At 40.3% G+C, this 23,845-nt stretch overlaps 1 protein-coding gene across 1 annotated transcript in view; it reads left to right on the top strand.

The window, feature by feature from the left end:
* Positions 1-23,845, top strand: part of LOC129099971 (adenylate cyclase type 6-like) — a 34,774-nt gene that overhangs the window by 2,677 nt on the left and 8,252 nt on the right. Inside the window, 10 exon segments of the mRNA XM_054609438.1 lie at positions 2,669-2,933; positions 3,042-3,266; positions 3,268-3,979; positions 19,901-20,050; positions 20,591-20,712; positions 21,450-21,561; positions 21,807-21,934; positions 22,031-22,189; positions 22,584-22,725; positions 23,637-23,765. Of these exon segments, the coding sequence (XP_054465413.1) occupies positions 2,914-2,933; positions 3,042-3,266; positions 3,268-3,979; positions 19,901-20,050; positions 20,591-20,712; positions 21,450-21,561; positions 21,807-21,934; positions 22,031-22,189; positions 22,584-22,725; positions 23,637-23,765 (1,899 nt within the window). The 5' untranslated portion in view covers positions 2,669-2,913.

The following is a 23,845-nucleotide window of genomic DNA, read 5'->3' as shown; positions in this document are numbered from 1 at the left end:
TAAATATACTATATATCTATAAAGATACTATAATAACCCTACAGTATATAAAGATAATATAACTATATATCTATAAAGATACTATAATAACCCTAAAGATCTATAAAGAACCCCACAGTATCTATAAAGATACTATATATCTATAAAGATACTATAATAACCCTACAATATCTATAAAGATACTATAATAACCCTACTATAAAGATACTATAAACCCTACAATATCTATAAAGATACTATAATAACCCTACAATATCTATAAAGATACTATAATAACCCTACAGTATCTATAAAGATACTATAATAACCCTACAATATCTATAAAGATACTATAATAACCCTACAGTATCTATAAAGATACTATAATAACCCTACAAATAAAGATACTATAATAACCCTACAATATCTATAAAGATACTATAATAACCCTACAATATCTATAAATATACTATATATCTATAATAATAACTATAATAATATCTATAAAGATACTATAATAACCCTACAGTATCTATAAAGATACTATAATAACCCTACAGTATCTATAAAGATACTATAATAACCCTACAATATCTATAAAGATACTATAATAACCCTACAATATCTATAAAGATACTATAATAACCCTACAGTATCTATAAATATACTATAATAACCCTACAATATCTATAAAGATACTATAATAACCCTACAATATCTATAAAGATACTATAATAACCCTACAATCTATAAAGATACTATAATAACCCTACAATATCTATAAAGATACTATAATAACCCTACAGTATCTATAAAGATACTATAATAACCCTACAATATCTATAAAGATACTATAATAACCCTACAATATCTATAAAGATACTATAATAACCCTACAATATCTATAAAGATATACTATAATAACCCTACTGTATCTATAAACAATATCTATAAAGATACTATAATAACCCTACAATATCTATAAAGATACTATAATAACCCTACAATATCTATAAAGATACTATAATAACCCTACAGTATCTTTATAGATACTGTAGGGTTATTTCCTAGTATGTGTAATGTACTTGGCAATAAACAGCTTCTGATTCTGATTCTGATTCTGAAAATGTGACCAGGTCAAGGTTAATCCTACAATTTATCAAAGAAATGCACACTTTTAAGTCCCTAGAAACCATTAAGGGAATATTTTAGATATGTTTTGTCAGGACTACAACCACAACCCCAATGTAGCCTCATAAATGGGATTCACCATGGGACTTTTCTCTCCGGATACAATCCCTCAACTCACATACATCCCGTTTTCCCATGCCAGAGCTCGCTTTTACGCAAATATGCTATATAATATATATGTATACGTCCCTGTGTGAAAACTAATGGGATTCTCTTGTTAGGTTACATGAAGGCATTGCATTCCTGTGGGACAAAAAAATGCAGTTACTTCCCACCACGACTGAATAAATGTAACTGAAAATAGAAACACAAAATAACTGTATTTAATGTAGATACGTCTCCTCTGGTCGATTCCCAGTCCTCTTAATAAAGGCCTTATTGGTTTAGTGCATCCCATATACAAATGAATGTCATACACTCAAAGACAAACACGGTTTTTCAAGACACTACTTCCTTTATACAGTGGAAGAGATAACTAATATCCATAAGATATATCAGATGTAATTATTCATACATAGATTGTAAGCTTTTAATAAAAACAATTCAAACATTGTGTATTTAAACCGCCTACAGTAGCCGTCATGTCAAACAAGTATTTTATTAGGAAAAGCTTATTTCAAAGGGGTTTATTAGGATATAAATATATATATACAGTAGAATATAAAACTCAATTCATCACAGGTGACACTTTCTCTGGTGCTCACATGGCATCATATTGATTTCATCCAGCAACAGTACACTGATACAATTACATGTATCTCTGTGATATATCTGTTATATATGGCTTAAAGGGAGATAGCTTGATTTTCTAGTAATTTCTTAACAACTTTAAGTTAAACGCTGCAGGGCCCACAGATCCTGTCATGCTGTGTTTCCCCTTTACTGTCTTGATATTTGTCTTGACAGTATCCTGTTGTCCAGTGGCATTTATCTGTATTTATTACTCGTCTTTTATCATCGATTGTGATAATAAACAGAGCTCGAAGGAGTCGCTCTTCATCTTCAGCCCAACTGACTCCAAAATGCTGTCGTGTGTTTATACAAGATGGTGTGTTTTAGTACGCGGGTCAAACCGAGCAAGTTCTGGTTCACCCTAAAAAACCTCAGGGCCTTCAAGCTATTTTGGATCTTAAACTCCCCCTCTCCCCCGTCCTCCCTCATAGTTTTAGAAGTAGCTTGTTCTTCTCATTTCTCAGTTTTTAAAAGATGCAATCTAAAGTTTATCCGATTGTTCAGGAAATGGGATTCATTGTGCATTTAGCCGGCAATTATGTTTTTTATTTCCTCTCGGATCTGGGATAAAAAGATCTTTTCTAATGAGGCATTGAGAGATAAACGGTGTCCGGCCTGATCATTAATATGGGCATTGGCATCAAACAACTGATTACGATCATGATTTCATGTTTCTCACCCGATGTACTCACTGCCTAAATTTGACTCAAATATCTATTTGTGCATTTTATACAATCTACTGTATGTGTTTGGTTTTTCCCTCTAGGCCCAGCTGAAGCCGTGGAGATAGGCCTGGAAGAAGAGACTGGTCATCCCGTTAACCTCGGTCTTTGAGTGCTGTCTCTGGCACAAAATCTGGGGCTTTGTGAGGCGACTGGTGCGCCTTTTGACCCCATCCAGTCAATCCCACCCTGTGGCCCTGCAGTGTGGCTACAAACCTCTCCTCACCACTTCAAAAATTTGTCCACGGGGATAAATGAGTGAACCGGCTGCAAGGAAAAGGGCTGGGACATGTACCAGAACCCCAACAGGTAAATTAACTTCTACAGAGGAGGTAATGTTCCTGACACATGGTATCAGTGCTGTTATCTGTCTTTGACCTGTTCCTGTACTGAACGTTCCTCTCTCCGCTCACCCAGAATGTCCTGGTTCAATGGTTTCCTAGTCGCCAGAGTGGACGACCGCAAGACTGCGTGGGGGGAGCGCAATGGCAAGAAGTCCAAACGGAAGGGAGGCTCATCTCTCTGCAACCCGCGTTACATGAGCTGTCTGCGGGACCCAGATGCTATGGAGCCCCCTTCTGGAGCCCCCCTCCATCAGCACCACCGCGGAGGGGTGGCGGGGGCCGTGGGAGGCGGGGGCAACCGGCGTCCGTTGCGGGTGGCAGGAGGACCACTACGGCAAAAGGGGAGGGGCTCCCGGAGAAGGGGTGGGGCTGAAATCGGTCGACTTGGGCTTTGAGGACGGCGAGCTGAAAGGGAGGAAAGGGGGATGCAACGGAGGAAGCGGGGACATGGCCGATGATGGTCCCAATGGCGCAGCAGGGGTGGTGACGGCGGCGGACTGCTGGCTCAGGGTGGTGCAGGTGTTCCAGTCTAAAAAATTCCAGTCCCGCAAACTGGAGCGCCTATACCAGCGTTACTTCTTCAGACTGAACCAGAGCTCCTTGACCATGCTCATGGGGGTACTTGTGATCGTGTGCGGCATCATGCTGACCTTCCACTGTGTCCACGCCGCCCCCCACGTGGCCTATTCGTCAGCCCTGTCGGTGGCGATGGCGCTCTTCATGGCTCTCATGGTGGTGTGCAACCGCAACGGCTTCCACCAGGACTACATGTGGATTGTCAATTACCTTGTGATCGGAGTCCTGCTGTCCGTGCAGGTGTTCGGGGTGCTCATGGTGGCACCCAGGAGCGCCTCGGAGGGCATCTGGTGGTCCGTGTTCTTCATCTACATCATCTACACTCTGCTGCCTGTGAGGATGAGAGCGGCGGTGCTGAGTGGAGCGTTGCTGTCCATCATACACGTGGTCACCACATGGCAGATCAATCAGGAAGACCAGTTCCTCTGGAAACAAGTAAGAGAGGCTTGACGTCTGACTGTTTGTCTTTTAACTGGTTTAACTGGACTGACACTGATGGAGGAAACTATCACAGTCCTACACTAATTTACCTTATATGTTATCTTGCAGACAATATATAGCAGAATTTTATCCTCCAATTTTTCTGATTAATTAAGTTAACGAATGAAGTTCAGTATACTCTGATCAAGTTATGTTTCATCTTCTCTAACTCAAAGACCCTTTGGTTGATCAATCTGCACAAATGCATGTTATGTAGCTTAGCATTGCTCAAAACTCCCAGTCCCAGTGAAACGGAAGTCAGAGCATCTTTTGCCTCTGTACTTTGACATATTCTTCAGTGAAACAGAATATTTTAAGGTTGTACAGTTACAGGAGGGATTTAAATGATATCCCTCCAGTTTGATTGGACAGTTAAAGTAGGCGGGCTTAGAGTGTAGCACTCCACGCACACCTCCTTGTTGCTAAAGGTTGCAGATTGATTGATTGAATAGATGTCATGATATTATGGGTTGAAATGGTCAGTTCTAGCTTGATATAAAGGTACAATGAAATGTATTTCTTTGTAATATTTTTGCATATATTGTCAAATAAGTGCACAATATGATCATAGGATGTGAACTAAAAGGGTTAAAATAATTTTCATTCCATCCCCACCTGGCGTGAGAAAGTCTAGAACAAGCAGTTATAGTTGTAGCTTTTTGATAAGGTGTAGAAACTGTGCTGACGTTTATATTGCCTGCGTCCAGCTAATAGCTTCCTCTTTATAGGATGAACAGGTGTTGGGCATTGCGAATGTCTAGCTGAAGCCATATTGCAAATATACATGATAGAAAACAAGATCTCTCCATAAAGTCTGTTTGATTCAGTCCAACGGACAGGGGGGAACATTAACATTCATCTATAATAAATAATAAAAATTAAAAATAATTTAATGATACTGTTTAGTGTGAAGATTTGTTGTCGTCAAAACATCTGAAATGCTTGACGTCAAACTTGAGTGCTTCAAACATTTCACACACAAATTGTCAAATTTCTATTGTTAATTTAAGAATATTGATTGAGGTGCATCATCATCAACATGACGGCTGAGCTGTCAAATTAAACACAGGATGCATTTTTCACTTAATGTAACTACCAACCAATGGCCAACCATAAACAAATCTCAACCTGCATATGAATTTAGATCTCATTAATAAGTTTGACATAGTCCTTTAAACACCCGCATACACAATGCAGTTTAATGTTGTTGTTGAAATGGTGTTTAAAAAAGGTTAAAGCTGTCAAACGGAAAGTAGTTGATAAGCAGTGATGGGGAGTAAAAACTTAAACAAAATAATTTAATGATACTGTTTAATGGTTACCAAATGGGTTACCAGTATTCTGAAACCTTTTACATTTCATAAGCAAATTTACCGACACTGTTGATAAGTAATTAAATAAGGAAACTGAAAATAGTGATAAGTTATCGCCGTAGACTGACTGAACTGGACACATTTAAAGTGTCTCCTTTGGCACAATGTTTATGATGGGACAGTTTTATTGTAACTGAACTGACCAACGCAGCGACCGCAGTGCCACCGTGATGTTTTTACATGTATTCTGCTGCTCGTGGGTCTTTCTATACAGTGTGTTGTTTGTGCCTCATGTCAAGGACCGAGGGGCTCGCTGAAGGTCAGCGGGCTGAATGTACCGCCACGGCTGGGCGGCTGTATCTGTGTGTGTGAGTGAGTGCGTGCTGTTTCTGTGACAGTGGGAGAATACCATGATATAAAGCGGTATCACTCAGGTCTCTGTGCTCTCACACAAGGGGACGCTTTGTACTTTTGTCCAAGGGTGGGGTGACGAGGCTGAGGCCGACCGGCGGGGTCGGGGGTCACGCAGTATGGTGGCTGCTCGCTTTCTGTGGAGTCCTAACTGTTGTCTCCTTGGGGAAAAGTTATGGAAAACATATAGGGGAAGCCATTACATGAAAACAATAGGGGGATATAGAACAACAGATCACTGATTATCACTGTTATGTCTCTGCCTTTATAGTAAGGTATGCATTCAGTAACATATCCTCTCATTATCATGTTAGCCGAACAACAACCCAAACAAGTCCCTTAAAGACACCACTTTGTTATAATATTGTGATTATAAAAGTACAGGACTAGGTTAGGGATTCGTGGGAACTCAGTAACTGCTGTGTACATCATGCATGATATACTGTAGTACAATCTATCACAGGCTCCAACATTGTTTGCCATCATTAGGTGAACGAATGTCATGAGATAGCTGCGGCCCTGCAATGCTGTTTGTTCCAGAGGTGGCCTTTGTACTATATGTGACACAGTAAAACGCCATCATCAATCACTGCTTCGCGCTCGTATTCAAGTATTTCCTCTTTCTCCGATAACTCATTAACCACACTGGGTTTATATTGCTGCTGATGCTTAGAGATAACGATGAGGTGGTGTATTGAGGGACGATGTAAAATGCACATCTTCTTTTCTGTCTTTTCGTTGCAAACGCAGATTTGAACGGGGGATTGAAAGGGAGCCTGTGTAGTTGGGCTGGGTTTCTCCTCAGTCATGGGTGCATGTTGTTTTCTGAAAGTGAGAGTAGCTGATTCATTTATCATCCATGACGTTAATTAGATTTATCTTATTTGTGTATCAGGCTGTAGTTTCATGCGCTGGGTGGATTGCTGAGTTAAATCGGTGACCAACTATGTGCGGTTTCTGAATGCCGTTTCCCCAAAATTGTGTATTTTATCAAATTTATTTTAAACTCATAGTTCATGTACGAGCAGAAATGCCTGAGATCTGAGGATCCAGGACCAGGATTTTGGTCACATAACATGAGAGATTATCCGTTTTATTATCCATATATTTGTATCATTCTCTGACAATTCTGACCTTATTTCACTGGTCTTCCGTGGGAGGTTCGTTTGTTAAAAGACGATCATGTACATTTGATTATGTTGCCCATTTGCCTCCAATCAGATCTGATCAAAGCACACTCGCTCACTCCTGATGACGCAGATAAACTGAACTTATGACCGTCAAACAACCGTATGTATGAATAGGTTAAAGGTTTATTTACAAACTGAAATTATGATTGTTGCTGATATAGTTTAAATGTAAAGCCAAGTCAGGAGCTGTAGAGATGAAAGGCCTTCACATTATCTTTATTTGTAAAACATACTGGTAAATGCTGTTAAAGAGATTTCAACTTGATTAAAGAGTGAAGCCATACACACTTTCTGTATCTATGTGAACTGACATTTTGACCTGTGATGTTAAATTACAGTGTTTAGCACAATGCTCCAAATCAGAGACATGGAAGACCACAATAAAAACAATAAAAAATCATGACAGAATGGCTTGACAGGCCATTAATTCATTTATTGCCATGCATTCTCACTCTGTAAAACACAAAAGAAGATCAACCAAATTTCAAGACATCCAAAATGAATATAACTTGGAAATAGAACTGTTTACTTAATAGAACTTTCTAAAAATCATATTTTCTTGGCCACAATATACCATAATATAATCAAGCAATTCTCTCTTTCCATTACTGTGTGTTTGACATCCGTTGCTCTTTTAGACTCTTATGAACGGGATATATCAGGAACTCCAGAGGGAATGTCTTCAAATTTTGGGAAACGGATAAAATTATGATGTGAAGACATTTTGGACAGACATGGATGTAAACTGCTACTTGACTGGTCAGGGAGACTCGCACACAACCACCAGACTGTTATTCTAGTTATTAATGTCACATAAGACCAGAGTAAACTGAGGCTCCTGCAGACATCTCAATAGTCTGTCTGGCTCGTAAGTATTTAATGTTCGTCTCTTGAAAGTTATGGCTTTTAAACCCCTTCAAAACCTTTCAAAACACATGCAGGCCATCTGGTTGTTCCCTGAGCTGTATTGCTCTTGGCGTTGTCTGGCATGTCTGTTTTTACAGCTGCGTACAGTAGAAACGAGTGTCTGTTCTTAGCTTCACTCTCAGCGTCTTACTGAACACGCTCACACCATAAACTACAGTATATAAAAGAGAGTTAGAACCAGCTTGTTTTACGCAGGACTGATTTAAAAACAAACGCATGTAAAAGTGGTTTTGTAATGGAGACGACTTGTTGCATGTGAGCTTCACTCTGCTGTTTCTCCATGTTTTTTTGGGTGTGGACATGTCTGTGATCCTCAGATCCTTCAGCTGCAAATAAATTAGCCCTAGCAGTACATACACATGTGCATGTCCCACCCATCAACACACACACAGAAGCAAACAAACACACACTCACACGCACCATCCCATGCTTTGTTGTGGTTGTCACCTTCCCCTCAAGGCTCTATTGAATGTTTGTCAGAATTGCTGCTTGTTTGTTCTTCTTTGAGAAGTAACATCACAAAACTATTGTCCTGCCTGAACGTGTGGGTGTCTGTTTGAATGTGAATACTGACAATGTGGGCGCTCCTGTCCAGGATTAGAGAAGTTTTTTTTATACACGCCACTCTTACACGCCATTCTTTTCATGCACGTCGATCACTGCCGATACGTCCGTCAATGAAACTCCTCACGATTGTACATTCTTCACCCCGGCGTTATTTGCTTCATTGCCCCTGACGACAAGCATTGTTGTGTGGATGTTGTTGACATAAGTGCTGTGAAAGGTCAAAGACTGGTTCCTAAAAATACCCAGCCCTTGGCGTTTCTGCTAACTGTTGCGTCACATGGGACAGTCTTATCAGAGTCTGCGTCAGAGCAACAGGCAGGTCACTCTAACCCTTTTTTCTCAGCATACACATGGGCCTTCGGTTTTCACATACCCCGAAGGCTAATACTGTATATTCACAGATACGACATTGATTTCTTTATCTTTATCTGCTGCACGCTAATGAAGCCTAAGCTAATGCTTTTTGGGATGGACCTTTGATCCTTAACCACATCAGATATGGTGGGTAAAGCCCCTGAAAAACCCATTAAACAGCATAGAGGGCAAATCAGGCTCTACGTGAACTCTGGCTCAGGGGACAGTCAATATGTTTCACGAGTCTCCATGTCAAGCTCCCGCTAAGTGTTTAAAGTTTATTCTTTTTATTCAGCAGATAAGATAAGGGAACAGCGTTTAAACAACAATGTGCCGCTTATGTAGTAATGCGCTCAGTCCACTATGGTCCCACGTCAAACTTTCCAAATGGCTGTTTACTCTATTCTAAAATTTCTAAAAATAGAAGTAAAAAGAAAAAAGGCATTTTAATCAGAACTGTATCAGCCGTTCACAGTTTCACAGCAGCTCCCGGTGCTGGAATAACCTTGTGTGCATTGTGCATCAAGATGGTAGTACTTGGTTCCCAGTGGAAGACGTGTCAGCGTGTGATGACGATCACCTCTGCAAAGCTGCAGCTATAGAATGAGACACCCAGTGTAAGTGAAGGAGGAGGCGGCAGCGAGCTGGTGTGATCGGAGGAGAATCCGATATTCTCCCCACGCAGTCCTTTTTCCTCGGCCTCCTTGATAAATAATTTGTGTTTAACGCGGCAGCAGCATTTTAACGAGGGTACCTGTCACATGTACGCTCTGCTCACGACCAGGATGGGTGCTGACTGATGGGATCGCTCACACACAAACCCACACAAACACACACACCACAGGTTTATTCAAAGGCTCCAGAGAGGTTTTAGTGCATCACAATTTAAACATTGATTCACCTGAATGTGATGTGATCCTTGAATGTGTAATTGTTTCTACATATCAATATATTTCACTTGTTTGTAACAGGCTGTTTTCACTTGTATGAAGATGCAATTGATACAGATTTATACATACACACACAGACACACACAGACACACACACACACACACACACACACACACACACACACACACACACACACACACACACACACACACACACACACACACACACACAAACACTCTCAAGACACCCATACCACCACCGCCAATCCGTGGACCAATAAGATCGCTGGAAAATGAATTATCGGTTCGGCATCACTTCTGAGAATGATGGGGGAATAAACAGCATTGCTAAGTGTCTCCCTCAGTGCTTGTGTTCAGTTGGTCCAACGGTTGCCATGGAAACAGCTACCACTCAAGCAGCCAGCAGACCCAGTTCAGCCTGCTGGTGTACAGTTTGGTAACCGTTGCTTCAAGTAAAAAAAATAAAAGAAAAGAAAAAAGAAATCAGGTCAAAATTGATTTCTGCTGTTCACTTTCTCCCTCTTATAATCTGGCAGCTGGAGGACCTCGATGTCGGAGGGGTCCGAGCTTTCTAGACATCTTCCTTGGCTACTTGGATAGATTCGTGATCTGCCCCCCATACCCCCACCCCCCCACCCGCTGTCGAAATGAGACAGTCCATAATTAAACATGGCGATGACAGAGAAGAGGTCATATGAGTGGAGGTGCTGTGGAGTCGAGAGGGAGAGATTCACAGGATGTTGTTTGTCAGTTGTGTCGTTCAGAGAAGCTTATCTCTGGTCGGCTCGCTATGACTGTGCATGTCTTTAGCTTCAGTGCAGGATGTGTTTTTAGGCCTCGACGACTATAAAGAAAGCTCTCTGGCTTGAGTAATTGACCTTGTATGGTCCTCTTATTTATACGAGTTTCTTTTTCTGGCACAGATAACTGATTTTATTGCTAATTACAGCTCCTTTACATTCATCTAATGTTGACATAACTCCTCTAAGAGGCTTTTTGTTTTATCACAGCCGTTATCCCTGAACCTGTTGTCTGTCCACAGCACGTAAGGCTCAGCGTCGTTGCAGGGGTCTCATGCTTTCCAGAAAAAACGTGTTGATATTGTGACAAAAAAATAGGTTTTCCTTCTTATGTATGCAGATTTTGCTGCAACTTTTGCAACTACAATGCCAAAATAGTTTTAATAGTCACACTCTCTCCACAGAAGTCACACCCGCCTGGTTGCCAGTAGAAATGTTTCTGGTGTGTAGTTTTCAGTGTTAGAACCCCCAGCATGTTTACAGAAACATGACAGAGGGAAAAGGAGTTTGAACATGGTCAGATTGTTCAGGATAACTGGCTCTACACTACAAGTGATTGTTCCAGACAACGATGTACATTATTTATTTAAGGTTTATGATATTGTGTTTCCGTGCACAGCCTCTAAATGTCTAAAACAGGAAATGCAGAAAAGCCGACAAATATAACTATTTCTGGAGTCATACTTTTATGTTGATAGGGAAAAAAAAAAGTTTCTTCCCAAATACAAGTGGTGACAGGGGAACAGAGTTACAGTGCCAGTGTGGTTTTTTTAAGCTTAAAAAAACCATGTTTTTCCTTGGTACATAAATACACAAAAAAATACATGGATTGAAAGTTTCAATCAGCTAATGTACTCCACAGTAAATTGCTTTTTTGGTTTTTAAAAAAAAATCAAGATGTTTTACTGTCTACTATATAAACAATTGTATGTGTAAATTATTTCTGGATCTACAAAAAGTGAAATGTGAGATCAAGGTTCGGTCCGAATCACACACTAAAAGTCACACAATGCTAAATCTCAATTAACTGCTCATTATAGAGTAATCTGTCATTCTATTGAAGGTATTTAACAGGAAATAATGAATGAAGGGTGTTTTGGGACACAGATCAGAGCAGTGTGATGAAAAGTTTCCATGTTAACCTTCTCTTTTGTTTATTTCTTTACCGGAAATAGATAGAAACATAGAAACAAGGGTGTGTGGACTGGACTTTGTCCCAATCTGTCCATGTGAAAGAGAAATCTTTTTCTGAAACATATATCTGTGATATTTACACAAGTCAACATTTCATGTAAATATCTTTGGTGGGGATCCACACACTGTCTGCATTTACATTTTAAGTATAAATAAGATACGAATAAAATAGACTTGCTGTTGGCTGTGATGGAAACAAAATATAAGTGAAATTGAAAAAACTAAACAACTGGTAAATCCAACAGTTTTGTTGAAATGACACTGCTTCATGTCAGTCACAATGATGACAGATTTTGGAAACCATGAATACCTGTAAACCGTTTCATTGATGTTGTCCTGGAAAATGATTTCCTGAGAAAGGACAACAACCTTCCCTGCTGTTCATCACAAATGACAGAAATGACAAGACTGTACAGGTGATTGTGCTCCAAAAATAGCTTTTCATCTGAAGCATAAAAGACTTTAAAAAAAGACTTGTTTTTTTTATGTGACGTTTATCGGCTGTAAGACACAAATGTTTGATTGTAGTCTGTGTGTGTGTGTGTGTGTGTGTGTGTGTGTGTGTGTGTGTGTGTGTGTGTGTGTGTGTGTGTGTGTGTGTTTGTGTGCGCCTCAGCTAGCTGCAGCCGGTCGACGCTCACCTCCAGACAGAGAACAGACCACCCGGTGGAGTGAGCGGGCGGGGCTCGACTCTTTTATCTGTTGATGTGGTTCTGGTCATTTTAGATAAGGGCAGTGAGAGCTGTGTGTAGACATGAGGCTCAGGCTGAGTACACAAACCCGGCAGCTGCCTGGCACAAGCACACACACACACACACACACACACACACACACACACACACACACACACACACACACACACACACACACACACACACACACACACACACACACACACACACACACAGACTCTTTCACAAAGGCTAAAAGTGACAGGGAGTGCGAGTCAGAGCGGGAGGAGGGGAGGAGAAAATAAATGAATTGAAAGAATATGGAAATAAATAACAGACGCTCTCAATGAAAAGATAAGGGCCAACCTACGGGGGAGACACTTGTGTTTTTGTCACAAGTTAAGCACCGTCATTGTGTTTCGGGGTGCTGGAGTGTGTTTTTTACAGAGCCTGATACAACACAGATGTTCTAAAGAGTTCCAGATGCTCCTCTAAGGCCGATGAGCTCTGACTTGCACTCTCGTTGGCACCACTTCAACAACAATATCCCATCAGTCTCTGCTCCCTCTGGGAGAAGGTCTTGTAAATTTAGCGTCTTGTTCTCTCTCTGGAAAATGATTTTTTTCTTTTTTTTTTTCATGTGAGCATGAAATATTGTTCTCAACGTATTTAAGTGACTCCAGTAGTCCAAGACGGATCCAAGCAAGCAGTTCTCAAAAGGATTAGTTGATTAATTGACCCATCGCTAAATCCTGTCAAACTAATGCAGACTGGCCAATTATAGCGTAGCGTAGGCCAGCCCTGACGAGTGTCCGACAACTATTGAACTGTGTTCTGTTAACTCTCATGCAATTGCTTCAGACTTTCATCATTTTCAGGCTGGTTTTGTGGATTTAAAGCTAGTCATGGTTAATGTTGTGCCTTGGGCTTTTGTAGCACTTATTCCTTACATACAGGGATCGAGCGAACGAACGCTAGCAAATAAGGCATGAAAGATGTTGCTGATTTACAATGTCTATCTCAACGTAATAGAGAGTGATGTCTATTAACTGTCAGTTACTGTAGACGATTTATTCAACAACAGGTGGGAGTGGGAGGTGGAGAAGACGCACTTAACTTCGCAAAACTAGAGCCAGGGCAAATGTTTTTATTTTTCTGCATTTTTTTTTTTTTTATGTCATGTGGCCTTTCTATTTTAAAAAAACAATGATTTTTTATCAAATAAACAGCAACATGTTAGCTGAAACGTTAGCATGTCTGACTAACTAGCTTACTAATCAAGTGCTATTATCATTAGGGAACTACATTGGTTTGTTACATCCCCATAACCCTAGCACATCCCCTGTGTGTAAACCGGTCCTGGATTAAAGTTAATGACTCTGTTCCTCTCCTTGGTGGATTTGAGGAAGTTTAGACTCCATCAACCCCCGCGTATGTCACCTCAGATTGTATTTGGTTTGACAGACACATTAGTTAGTTATCTTAACTAGCTCAATACTAAAACAATATTGTCTCTTAATATCCATGTCTTCTGAATATGTGTTGCACAAGAGCAAATCCTTTCTGGGAATTGATTGTTTGGGATTTTGGCTCTGTTAACTCTGATATTTTATATGTGAGGATTTATATATTATATTATATTGTATGATTTTATACATCTGATAACCAGAAGGTTTGCAGTTGCAGCTTCCATGTCTAGGTGCCTTTAAGCAAAACCTCCTCAAGTTGACTGCTCCCACTTCTCCTTAATTTTAAGCATGGGTTAAAAGCAGAGGTCAAATTTTACATACGTACTTGTGTGTATATGATGATTGAAATAAAGTCTCAGTTTTACATTGCTAGTGAAAACAATGTGTTGGTAAATGGCAAACCTGAGTCGGAACACACTGAGAATATAGCACGTTCTGACTCTGGTATGTCAGTTTAATGAGACTGTTAGAAAAAAGACACTTTCATGCAGAGATTCTGCAATACGGTCGTAAAGAAGATCCACCATTATGTTGTCTTAGCTTTTTTATACTGAAGCAAACGACGGCTTATCGGTGGAAAAACTCTATCCCACCATTCCTCCTCTGTACTTTTCATAAGAACAGAATAAAGGTGCAACATTCTCCCCTTATACAGTCTGGTCATCTACTCACCGACTACCCCCCCCCAACCTCCTCAGCTGGTCCCTGCGCTGCACCTTCCCTGAACCTGGGTCAGGGACTGCAGGTCTTTGGAGGGAGGCTGTGGAATGTGGGTGATAGTTGCTAAGTGAAAGCAGCGCTGCCATCTCCGATAATTCACAGTCTCCGTGGGTGTGAGTCTCGGGCCAACACTAAGCAGAACCTTTTCACAAGACTGAGAAAGAAGAAGGAGAGAGAGAGAGAGAGAGAGAGAGAGAGAGAGAGACTCTTCAACAACACTGAGTTTTATATAAAATCATCATCACATCTCCATCTTCTTCCACGCATAAGAGGTCTATAATAACCGCTGGCCTCAAAATGAGCTCTTTGACAGGAATATTAAGTCAGGAGGTGAATATTATACTTGCATTTTTTGCATATCAACAACTTCTAAACTGACTGGCCGAATGATTGAAGAGACAAAGCATGTGTCTGGGTAAAATGTATCTGATTGAAGGTATTTAAAGTGTTAATTGCAGAGCTTCTGGTCTGCAGATTAATTTCATTTTTAAGCTTCTGAACTTTTCATTCTGTCAACTTACTTGTAAAGGGTCTGAGTAAATGAAGGGGTACAGCAGGGATACTAGTTATCAGGTGTAAATGTTAATATCTTCCTTTACCTGCTTATTTTTCACATTTGCATATATGTACGCACACAAGCACACCTTCCTGTGATCAGTGCTGGGTGTTGGCTGAGTACTGTTAAACGGGATGGAAACCAGGATGAAGGGATTAAAGAAGAGGTCAGGTCACCTACTGCTGTGTGAACATGCTGGGGGAAAAAAGGAAAGAGACAGTCGGCTGACATTCTGCAAGAAGAACTGTGTACTATCCAGACACCTCTGCCAGTTTGATTAAGATTGTTTGGTTTGAAATGGAATTGGCTTGTGAGTGCTGATCATCAGTCACATCCTACTGTCTGTTTTGGAGAGGCTTGTTTAATTACTTCACTGCACACACAGACTGTATTTTTTTCTATCAGTTTTTCTTTATATTGGCCCTTTAACCTGCAATAACAGATTTTTTACGCATTTGGAGTTTAGTTTGTGGCCATTTGGTGAATGTAAGTCTAATATTATTATATAATATTTCTTTTAACTCTGTCACTCGAAACAGCTGCCTGTCGTGGCTAAAAAAAACCGATGATGCCATGAGAGCAATGAGCGTAAACAACAAAAGTTAAGTGCCAGAAAACCAAAACAATAAGCTAAGATATGCATAAACCTTTGTAGAGCTGAAGGAAGCTGCAGAGTTTTGTGATAATTATCTGTTGGTTCATCGGTTTACAACCTCTTTCATATAGACGTAGCCATGTGATCCACTGTTTATATAAAACTATTAATTATAGCTGCTTTAAATAACCTTATTCAGGTACATTAGGATGCTGTTAAATGCCCCATGTATCCACATTCTCTCCTCTGCTCTCTCCTCCTTAAAGAACACTCTTTCCCAGTCTGATGGCCTTAGAAGTCAATGTTTATAGACTCGCAGTCAGGACCAGAGACTTCCTGCTAAAGTAAATGGCTGCTGTGCTAAATCTATCATAAAGGAGGAGAAAAGTTATAAATAAAGTTTCTGAATGTTCCATTAGCGCAACTCTCACTCCCGCCTGCTCGTCTAACTCTGAGAGGGGATTCTTTAGAGGGGAGTCATGAGGTGTAGAGTGGTGACGGGTGTTGTGTTTGGATGTGGAGGGAAGGTCGAGTGTTGTCGGCTGCATTTGCCACTTCTTTGTTTCGACATCTGTATTTTCTTCTCACACCACCAGTCGCCATGTTTCTGGAATTGTTAAACGGTCAGTCGGTCCACCGCTTTGTTTCAGACTGAAATATCTCAACTCTGGGGGATTTCCCTGAAAAGCTGTACATGCATTCATGATCCCCAGAGGATGAGTCTTACTGACTTTGGTAATCCTTGACTTTTTTTTATTGCACCAACATGAGGTTTACATTTGTGGTTTTGACTGGATGGCTGGGAAATTTTGTACAAACCTTCATGTCACCTCCAGGATGAATTGCAACAACTTCCCTGACTTTTCCTTTAGCGCCTGTATGAGAATAAATCTGCAATTACTTACCCATTAAGATAGTTAGGCGGACATTCTTGTTAAGCACAGAGGTGGTCATTTATTGAGCAATGCATCCACGGAGCCATGTTGATCATTTATTGATTCGGCCTGCATATCCTCACTAAGCTGTTTGGGGGCTTTTTGTTGTGGAGCAAATACATTTTAATCTATGTTGTGTGTACTGCAGTTTCGCCCGTCCTGTCTAGATCAGAGCAGCTCTTACATAAAGCCATTTTGATATCCCGGGATTAGGCTGAGGTCCTCTCCACAGACTGGCTGGCCACATCCATCATGTCACCCAGAGGGGAAATGACGACTGCTTTTGCAGCAAAAAAACAAACAAACAAACAAACTATGTGATGTTCCAGTGACGTGACGTTCAATTCCTGTTTTATATTTGTCTCCATAAACCAAACGTAATCCTTTTAGTTGGCCGTAATCATATTGGTAACTAAGTCATGAACTCCACCTGACAGAGACTGAGCATTGCAGATCATCATGCATAGTGGTTAGATTATAACCGTGCGGAACAAAAAAAAAACAGCACAGAAAAAGGCCGTGCAGGATAAGGTGAAAGGTCACGAGTTTAGATAAATGAGTGTGTTGTTGAGCACATGGGAGCAGGTGCAGCGTCCCTGCACTGGGAGCGTGGCAGGGCGTGCACAGGTAGCAGGTAAACGCTGCCGGGCAGAGCTACTAAAGGTGGAGTGCTGCTGCGTAAACACTGGACCTTACTGTGTACTCTGTAAACCCACTAGCCCTTGGCCTCTTGAGAAAAGCAAGCAATTAGTTTGAGCCTGTGAGCTCAGACGCACAGCGTGTGACAACGTACCGCTTCAAGTGAACTCTCCAGCGATAAATACTTACAATAGCTGTCGCGATAACACACGTTAAAGTCTTCAACCGCACACACACATGTGGACGGACAAGAGGCATTCACCTGTAAACACACATCCTGCTGCAGGTTTCACTTTTGTCTCATGGCTGTTTTTTTTTTTTGCTTGATCAGTGAGAGTAATGTAAACAGAGCTGAGCGCTCTGAGCCATCTGCCTAATGTCACTGTGGCCCATATCTGTCCTGCTCTCTCTCTCTCGCTCGCTCTCTCTCTCTCTCTGCAGATCTCACTCACTCACACTCTTTTTACTGTTGTCATGCTCACATTGTCTTTTTCCTTCCTCATCCTGCTCCTTCTCACTTATTTCCTTCCTCAACATCCGTCAGTCTTTCACTTTATCTGTGTTGTCCAGTCTGTCGTTGGTCTATTTTTCACCCTTACGCCTTGTTTGCTTTCTTTTTGAACTCATCTTTCCATTACGCATCTGTTTATATTCTACATGCATATTTATCATCTTTTGCTATTCTCATTATTCATTTAGTAGCCATTGTATTCCCATTATACCATTGTCTGGGTGATTACTTGATCCTGATTGGCTGCAGGGTATCCATTAATTACTGATAATGGACACCTAAGTAGTTCAACTGTCTAGTCAATGTTTTAAAATAATGCTCTGGCTACATTAAATGAAACAAATATATTTGAATATCTTATTTACAACAACAAGTGTAGTCCTTCCGTGCCTCATCCTCTGAACACCACAGGGTGGTTTCAAGATTTCAGGATTTCTTTATATCAGAGGTTTTACTATGTTTTCTTTATTATTTATATTTACAACAAACATAGCAACAGTTCTCTCCATATAAACCTTTCTGATTCACTGTATAAGATAGATGATGTACAGTATCACTACAGAGAAGAATAAGAAAACAGTTGGCAGCTAGAACCTTAAATTCACATGTAAATAAAGGTAAATATTGTAATTGTTACATATTGGCAACATTTGTAGCTTATCAGTCAAAAAAGAAAGTCAAGATGTTTCTCTGGATGTCTTTCACAAGGAATTTGTTCTTATGGCACCTTTGACCCAAATAAGTGAGCTAATATATGCATTTTGTTTTAGTGTGGTGAAAATACTTTTATTTTTTCTATTAACTTTATTAAATCATTCTGATTATGATAGTAACCTCTAGGCCTTTACTGTGTTTCCATTTTCACCCAGGAGATGTCAGTGTGTCAAAGGTTCTGGAGGCATTCTGTATTAGTATTGATCATAAATACTCGAGAAAAGAAACAATATATAAAGATTCAAAAGGAGATTCACATTGTAAACTTATCAAGTTAATTCAAACCCTATTTGAATTAAGGCTTCTATCCGTTCTGTTTCTTATTGGTGTTTGATACAGGGTCTATTATCTCTGGGCTTCATTCTGGTGCACATCTCAATGTAATCATTGAGTATTGTGAGTTCAATAGATTAATTACAAATATTTGTGTACAGCAAAACAAAAATCAAACCGGTTTGTTTCAAAGAATGTGAATAATATGTCACATTTACAGAAAGTCGTGATACAAATATTTGAATAAACATGTTTTTGTTTTCACTTCAGTAACTGATTTACAGCTGAAAACATCTCTTGAATACAGTGTCGTCTTATTATGTTGACGTTGTTTAAAGGCCCTTTAGAGTCAACACAGCGATAGTGTGTGTTTATTACACCTCACACTGTGCAAGAGGGTCCAATAAAGTCTCGGTAGAAGTCTTTTTATCAGACTGATTTTTCAATGACGTGTGTGGTGAATTATAGCGCTACCGTGTAAATATACAAACATATGCAAGATAACGTTTTTCCCCCCCCTAAAACGTATACAAAATTGTGACCAAATATTTTACCAGGTTTCTCTCACAATTGTCAACTTTTTTTCTCAGACAGCCCAAAACACACAGCGTGAAGGGGCCTTTCTTCACATACAGTTTGTCTTGAGTTTCTCGAGAAAGAAAGGGAACAGAAACATTTTGAAAAGATTAGGAATTATGTCGCAATAAAAGTGAGTCACCAGTTAATGTTCTTATGTTTCTTTTATGTACAGATTTTCCGGTAAAGACCAGCACTTGAGATGAATTGTATATCTATTGTGATCTCTGTCAGCATCACCACCAGTTTTTATTATGATCGAAGGTGAAATACACATTCAATCAAATAAAAATATTTATTTACACAATTTAAATGTGCACATCCTGTGTGTTTTCTCTCTTAGTAATGACTGAGTACATGAGAAATGTGTCTAGTCTGATGAGAAAGTACTGTCACTGATCTATTTTGCTTCACACCTGCCTATTTATGCTTAAATCGTGATTCATTCTCTCCCTCCAACGCCTCACAGGATTAGCCATATCCTCCTTTCTTCCTCATATCTTAAGCTTGACCACCTCTCCCTCCCCTCCCTCCTCTCTCGTCTCTCCAGGTGAGCGCTAATGTCCTGATCTTCCTGTGCACTAATATCATCGGTATCTGTACCCACTACCCCGCTGAGGTCTCCCAGAGACAAGCCTTCCAGGAGACCAGAGGATACATCCAGGCCAGGCTACACCTACAGAGGGAGAATCAGCAACAGGTAGGCCTGCACACAGATGCATAATACACAACGTTCATCACGCTCTTTAAGTTATTTTTTTTGTATACTTGTTTTGACCACGGATAACAGCGCTGGGCTACACCACGATTAAATTCACTGTATTAGGTTAGAGTAGCTGTATAGGTAGTTGACTCATCTACATCCAAATTAACGCTACGTTAGCTAACGGTAACTATTATTTTATTAGAATGAAATAACCGTGAGCAAACGTGACTAATCGTAACATGAATAAAACATCACCTCATCTGCCACAAAGATTTCTGAGTCACGGCAGATAGGTTTTCATCTGGGAACAACTCCCATGATCCCACGCTACATCACAAAGTCATCAAATTCTGTATTTGTTATTGTTTTTATGGAGAGGGGCTGTGCGTGTAAGTCTTAAACGTTAACATGTTGCCTTGTCATTAAAGTAAAACCACACACTCCCTTGACACATTGCACATAGACAATAAAATTGTGAATGACACAATCTGCATTTTGTTTCTTTTTTTTGCGTGTATGTGTGTGTTTTTCCAGGAACGTCTGTTGCTTTCAGTGTTGCCAAGGCACGTTGCCATGGAGATGAAGGCTGACATCAATGCCAAGAAGGAAGACATGATGTTCCATAAAATCTATATCCAGAAACACGACAATGTCAGGTCAGCCGGGACGCTTGGCCTCAGTGCTGTTTTTAATGATTTACCCAATAATTCAAATTTCAACTGCCTTCTGACTATCAACCTTTGTTTTTCCGTATTGGGTGATTTTTTTTTGTGTAAGATACCCTTTAAGTACAACCATGTGGTCCTCAAAACATAAAAATAGTTCCCTTAATTCCAGGAAATAAAACACAACACACACTCTTTCCCCAAATTCGTGAGAATGATTCACATAACATTTGCACACACACACACACACACACACGCCCGCTCACAGAGTCATAAGAGGGTAGAGTGGTTTGGCAGAGCGGAGGCTAATTAACACTAGTGAGGGAATACTTAATCACCAGCAGCCAAGATAAGATAATCCCCAAAGATGGAGAGCTTCGGCACACATTCAATTACAGCATTGAGCAAACACACAGTCCCTCTCACACTCACACACACACACACACACACACACACACACACACACACACACACACACACACACACACACACACACACACACACACACACACACACACACACACACACTGGTAAATATCTCCTTCAGAAGAGTTTAAGGTCAAACTTCCTGCCTCCATCAAGGTCAGCAGCCCCGATGGTAACATGCTGCAATATGGTGCAGCTGCTTTGTAGGGCCGGAAATATTCATTATAGCACAGATGCTAATGCTTAAACTTCAACACCAGACCCTGATGTTCTTCTTTCTTCCTCTTTTATCTCGTCCTCAGTATTCTGTTTGCAGACATCGAGGGTTTCACCAGCCTGGCATCTCAGTGCACGGCTCAGGAGCTGGTCATGACCCTCAACGAACTCTTTGCCCGCTTCGACAAGCTGGCATCGGTAAGGATCCACAGCGACCTTAACCCTATGTCTGTTGTGTTTTTTCTTAAAGGACTAGTTTGACGTTTCAGGACATAGCTTTAGAGATACAGATTTTAATAACATAAGCTAATCCTGGCTGTCGCATCATTCTCACCTGAGAGATATGACAGCTGCCAAAATAATATATATATATTTTTTTTTACCTCAGATACCTTTTGGACATTTGTAAACCTCATTCTGATCTTGTCTCCTCTCTTTCTCAGGAGAATCACTGTCTACGTATAAAAATTTTGGGTGATTGTTACTACTGTGTGTCCGGGCTGCCTGAACCCCGGGCCGACCACGCCCACTGCTGTGTGGAGATGGGCGTCGACATGATTGAGGCGATCTCGTGAGTGGAAACAGTGTTTTGCATATATGTGTGTGTTTGTTTTGGGGGTTTTTTGTCCCAGAGGAGACACTGATTTCTGTGTTCGTGTGTCTGCAGGCTGGTGCGCGAGGTGACGGGGGTCAACGTGAACATGCGCGTTGGGATTCACAGTGGGCGAGTGCACTGCGGCGTGCTGGGACTCAGGAAGTGGCAGTTTGACGTGTGGTCAAACGATGTCACGCTGGCCAATCACATGGAGGCGGGAGGCAAAGCAGGGTGAGAGGAAAAAAACACAGGTTTACACACATGTGCACAGTTTTACATATTACAAAAACCATAACAGTGTACAACAGCTATTAACAGAATTTGTATACATATATATTTATTATTAAAACATGTTTACAAAGAGGCTTTAGTATGATTCTTTATAACCAATAAAGTTAAATGGGTTCACTTAAGCTCTTGTATAATGTAATATGTTTGTGACGTATTCAGAAGTAAATACACAGATAATACAAAGATATTTCTGTATTCAAATAGCACAAAAATAAAGTTGCTAACCTCTGTTTTATGGTAATTATCTAGCTGTTAGGTATGTTCAGAAGAATATCTGGAATCCCCAAGATCTGCATTTAACAAAAAAATGTATAAACCCCATGTCTTTCTGTAGGCGGATCCACATCACTAAGGCCACCTTGCAGTATCTTAACGGAGACTATGAGGTGGAACCAGGTTTTGGAGGTGAGAGGAACGCGTATCTGAAGGAGAACAGCATTGAGACCTTCTTGGTTCTCGGCTGCAGCGAGAAACGGGTCAGTGCACAAAAACATAATACAAACAAAATATATAATAGGTGCTTTAATAAAATGATGCAGTTTTAAACTTACATTTCATATATTTTTTATAACTGCTTTGCTTTGAAATGTTTCTCTTTGTATTTCCTTTTCCCTCATCCTCTGATTTGAATTATTATGTATATTATTTCTATTATTATTATTGCACATTAGCCTTTTAGCAGATACTTTGAAGACGCCACCCCTGCATTTCACTGCACATATTTGAAATACGAATATGTGACAAACTAATCTTTCAAGGGAAAACATTAAATTAAATCAAGTCATCATGCTACATTTCAATTTCAACAATGTGTTTACCCTCATTTCATGTTTTTGATTATAACAACTAATTTAACACAGCAAATCCTTCATGAACATACATGTAAACACAAACACGATTGCCGAGTTTAAATTTCAGTTGCATTTAATATCCTCACACATTCATTTCATTCTGTCAAGTTATTTTTCTTTATTCTTAGAATTTAATTCCTTTAAATTTCTATATACAACAAATTGTTAATGAATTGAAACATCGATTAAAGCTACCTATTGGAGGCTAATTGAGCCCGAACTGATACAATCCCCACTGAGTAACTAAGGAGTCCAGAAGCATTAATGTAGTGGTGTTGAGGTGCAGGTCAACGGTGACACACGGAGTGACTGTTACATAAAGAACGGTGAAGACGCCATTAATCTGGACAGAGAGCGTGGACAGATCTGTGAAATAAGAATTCCTTCTAGGTCCCGACTTAACGCTACGCTTCCCCTTGTGGGCGTAAAAAATAAAAATAAAATAACTCTTCTAGTTTATTTATTCAATCATATTGTCATTGACCGTGTTGTGTGAGAACAGTTGGTCAAGCCTTCATGTTCTTCCCTCCGAGCAGAAGGAGGAGAAGGCAGTGATGGCTAGGATGCAGCGGACGAGAGCCAACTCTAATGAGGGTCTGATGCCTCGCTGGGTCCCCGACAGAACCTTCTCCAGGACCAAAGACTCCAAAGTCTTCAGACAAATGGTGAGACTCAACACCAAATCACTTCCGTCTTGTTGCTAAAGCCAGGCTGCTGCTTTTTCTGGGGAGAGTCATATTTTGTG

The sequence above is a fragment of the Anoplopoma fimbria genome, chromosome 12, assembly GCF_027596085.1.
Source record: "Anoplopoma fimbria isolate UVic2021 breed Golden Eagle Sablefish chromosome 12, Afim_UVic_2022, whole genome shotgun sequence".
NCBI lineage: Eukaryota > Metazoa > Chordata > Actinopteri > Perciformes > Anoplopomatidae > Anoplopoma > Anoplopoma fimbria.
This window is presented reverse-complemented; position numbering and strand designations above follow the sequence as displayed.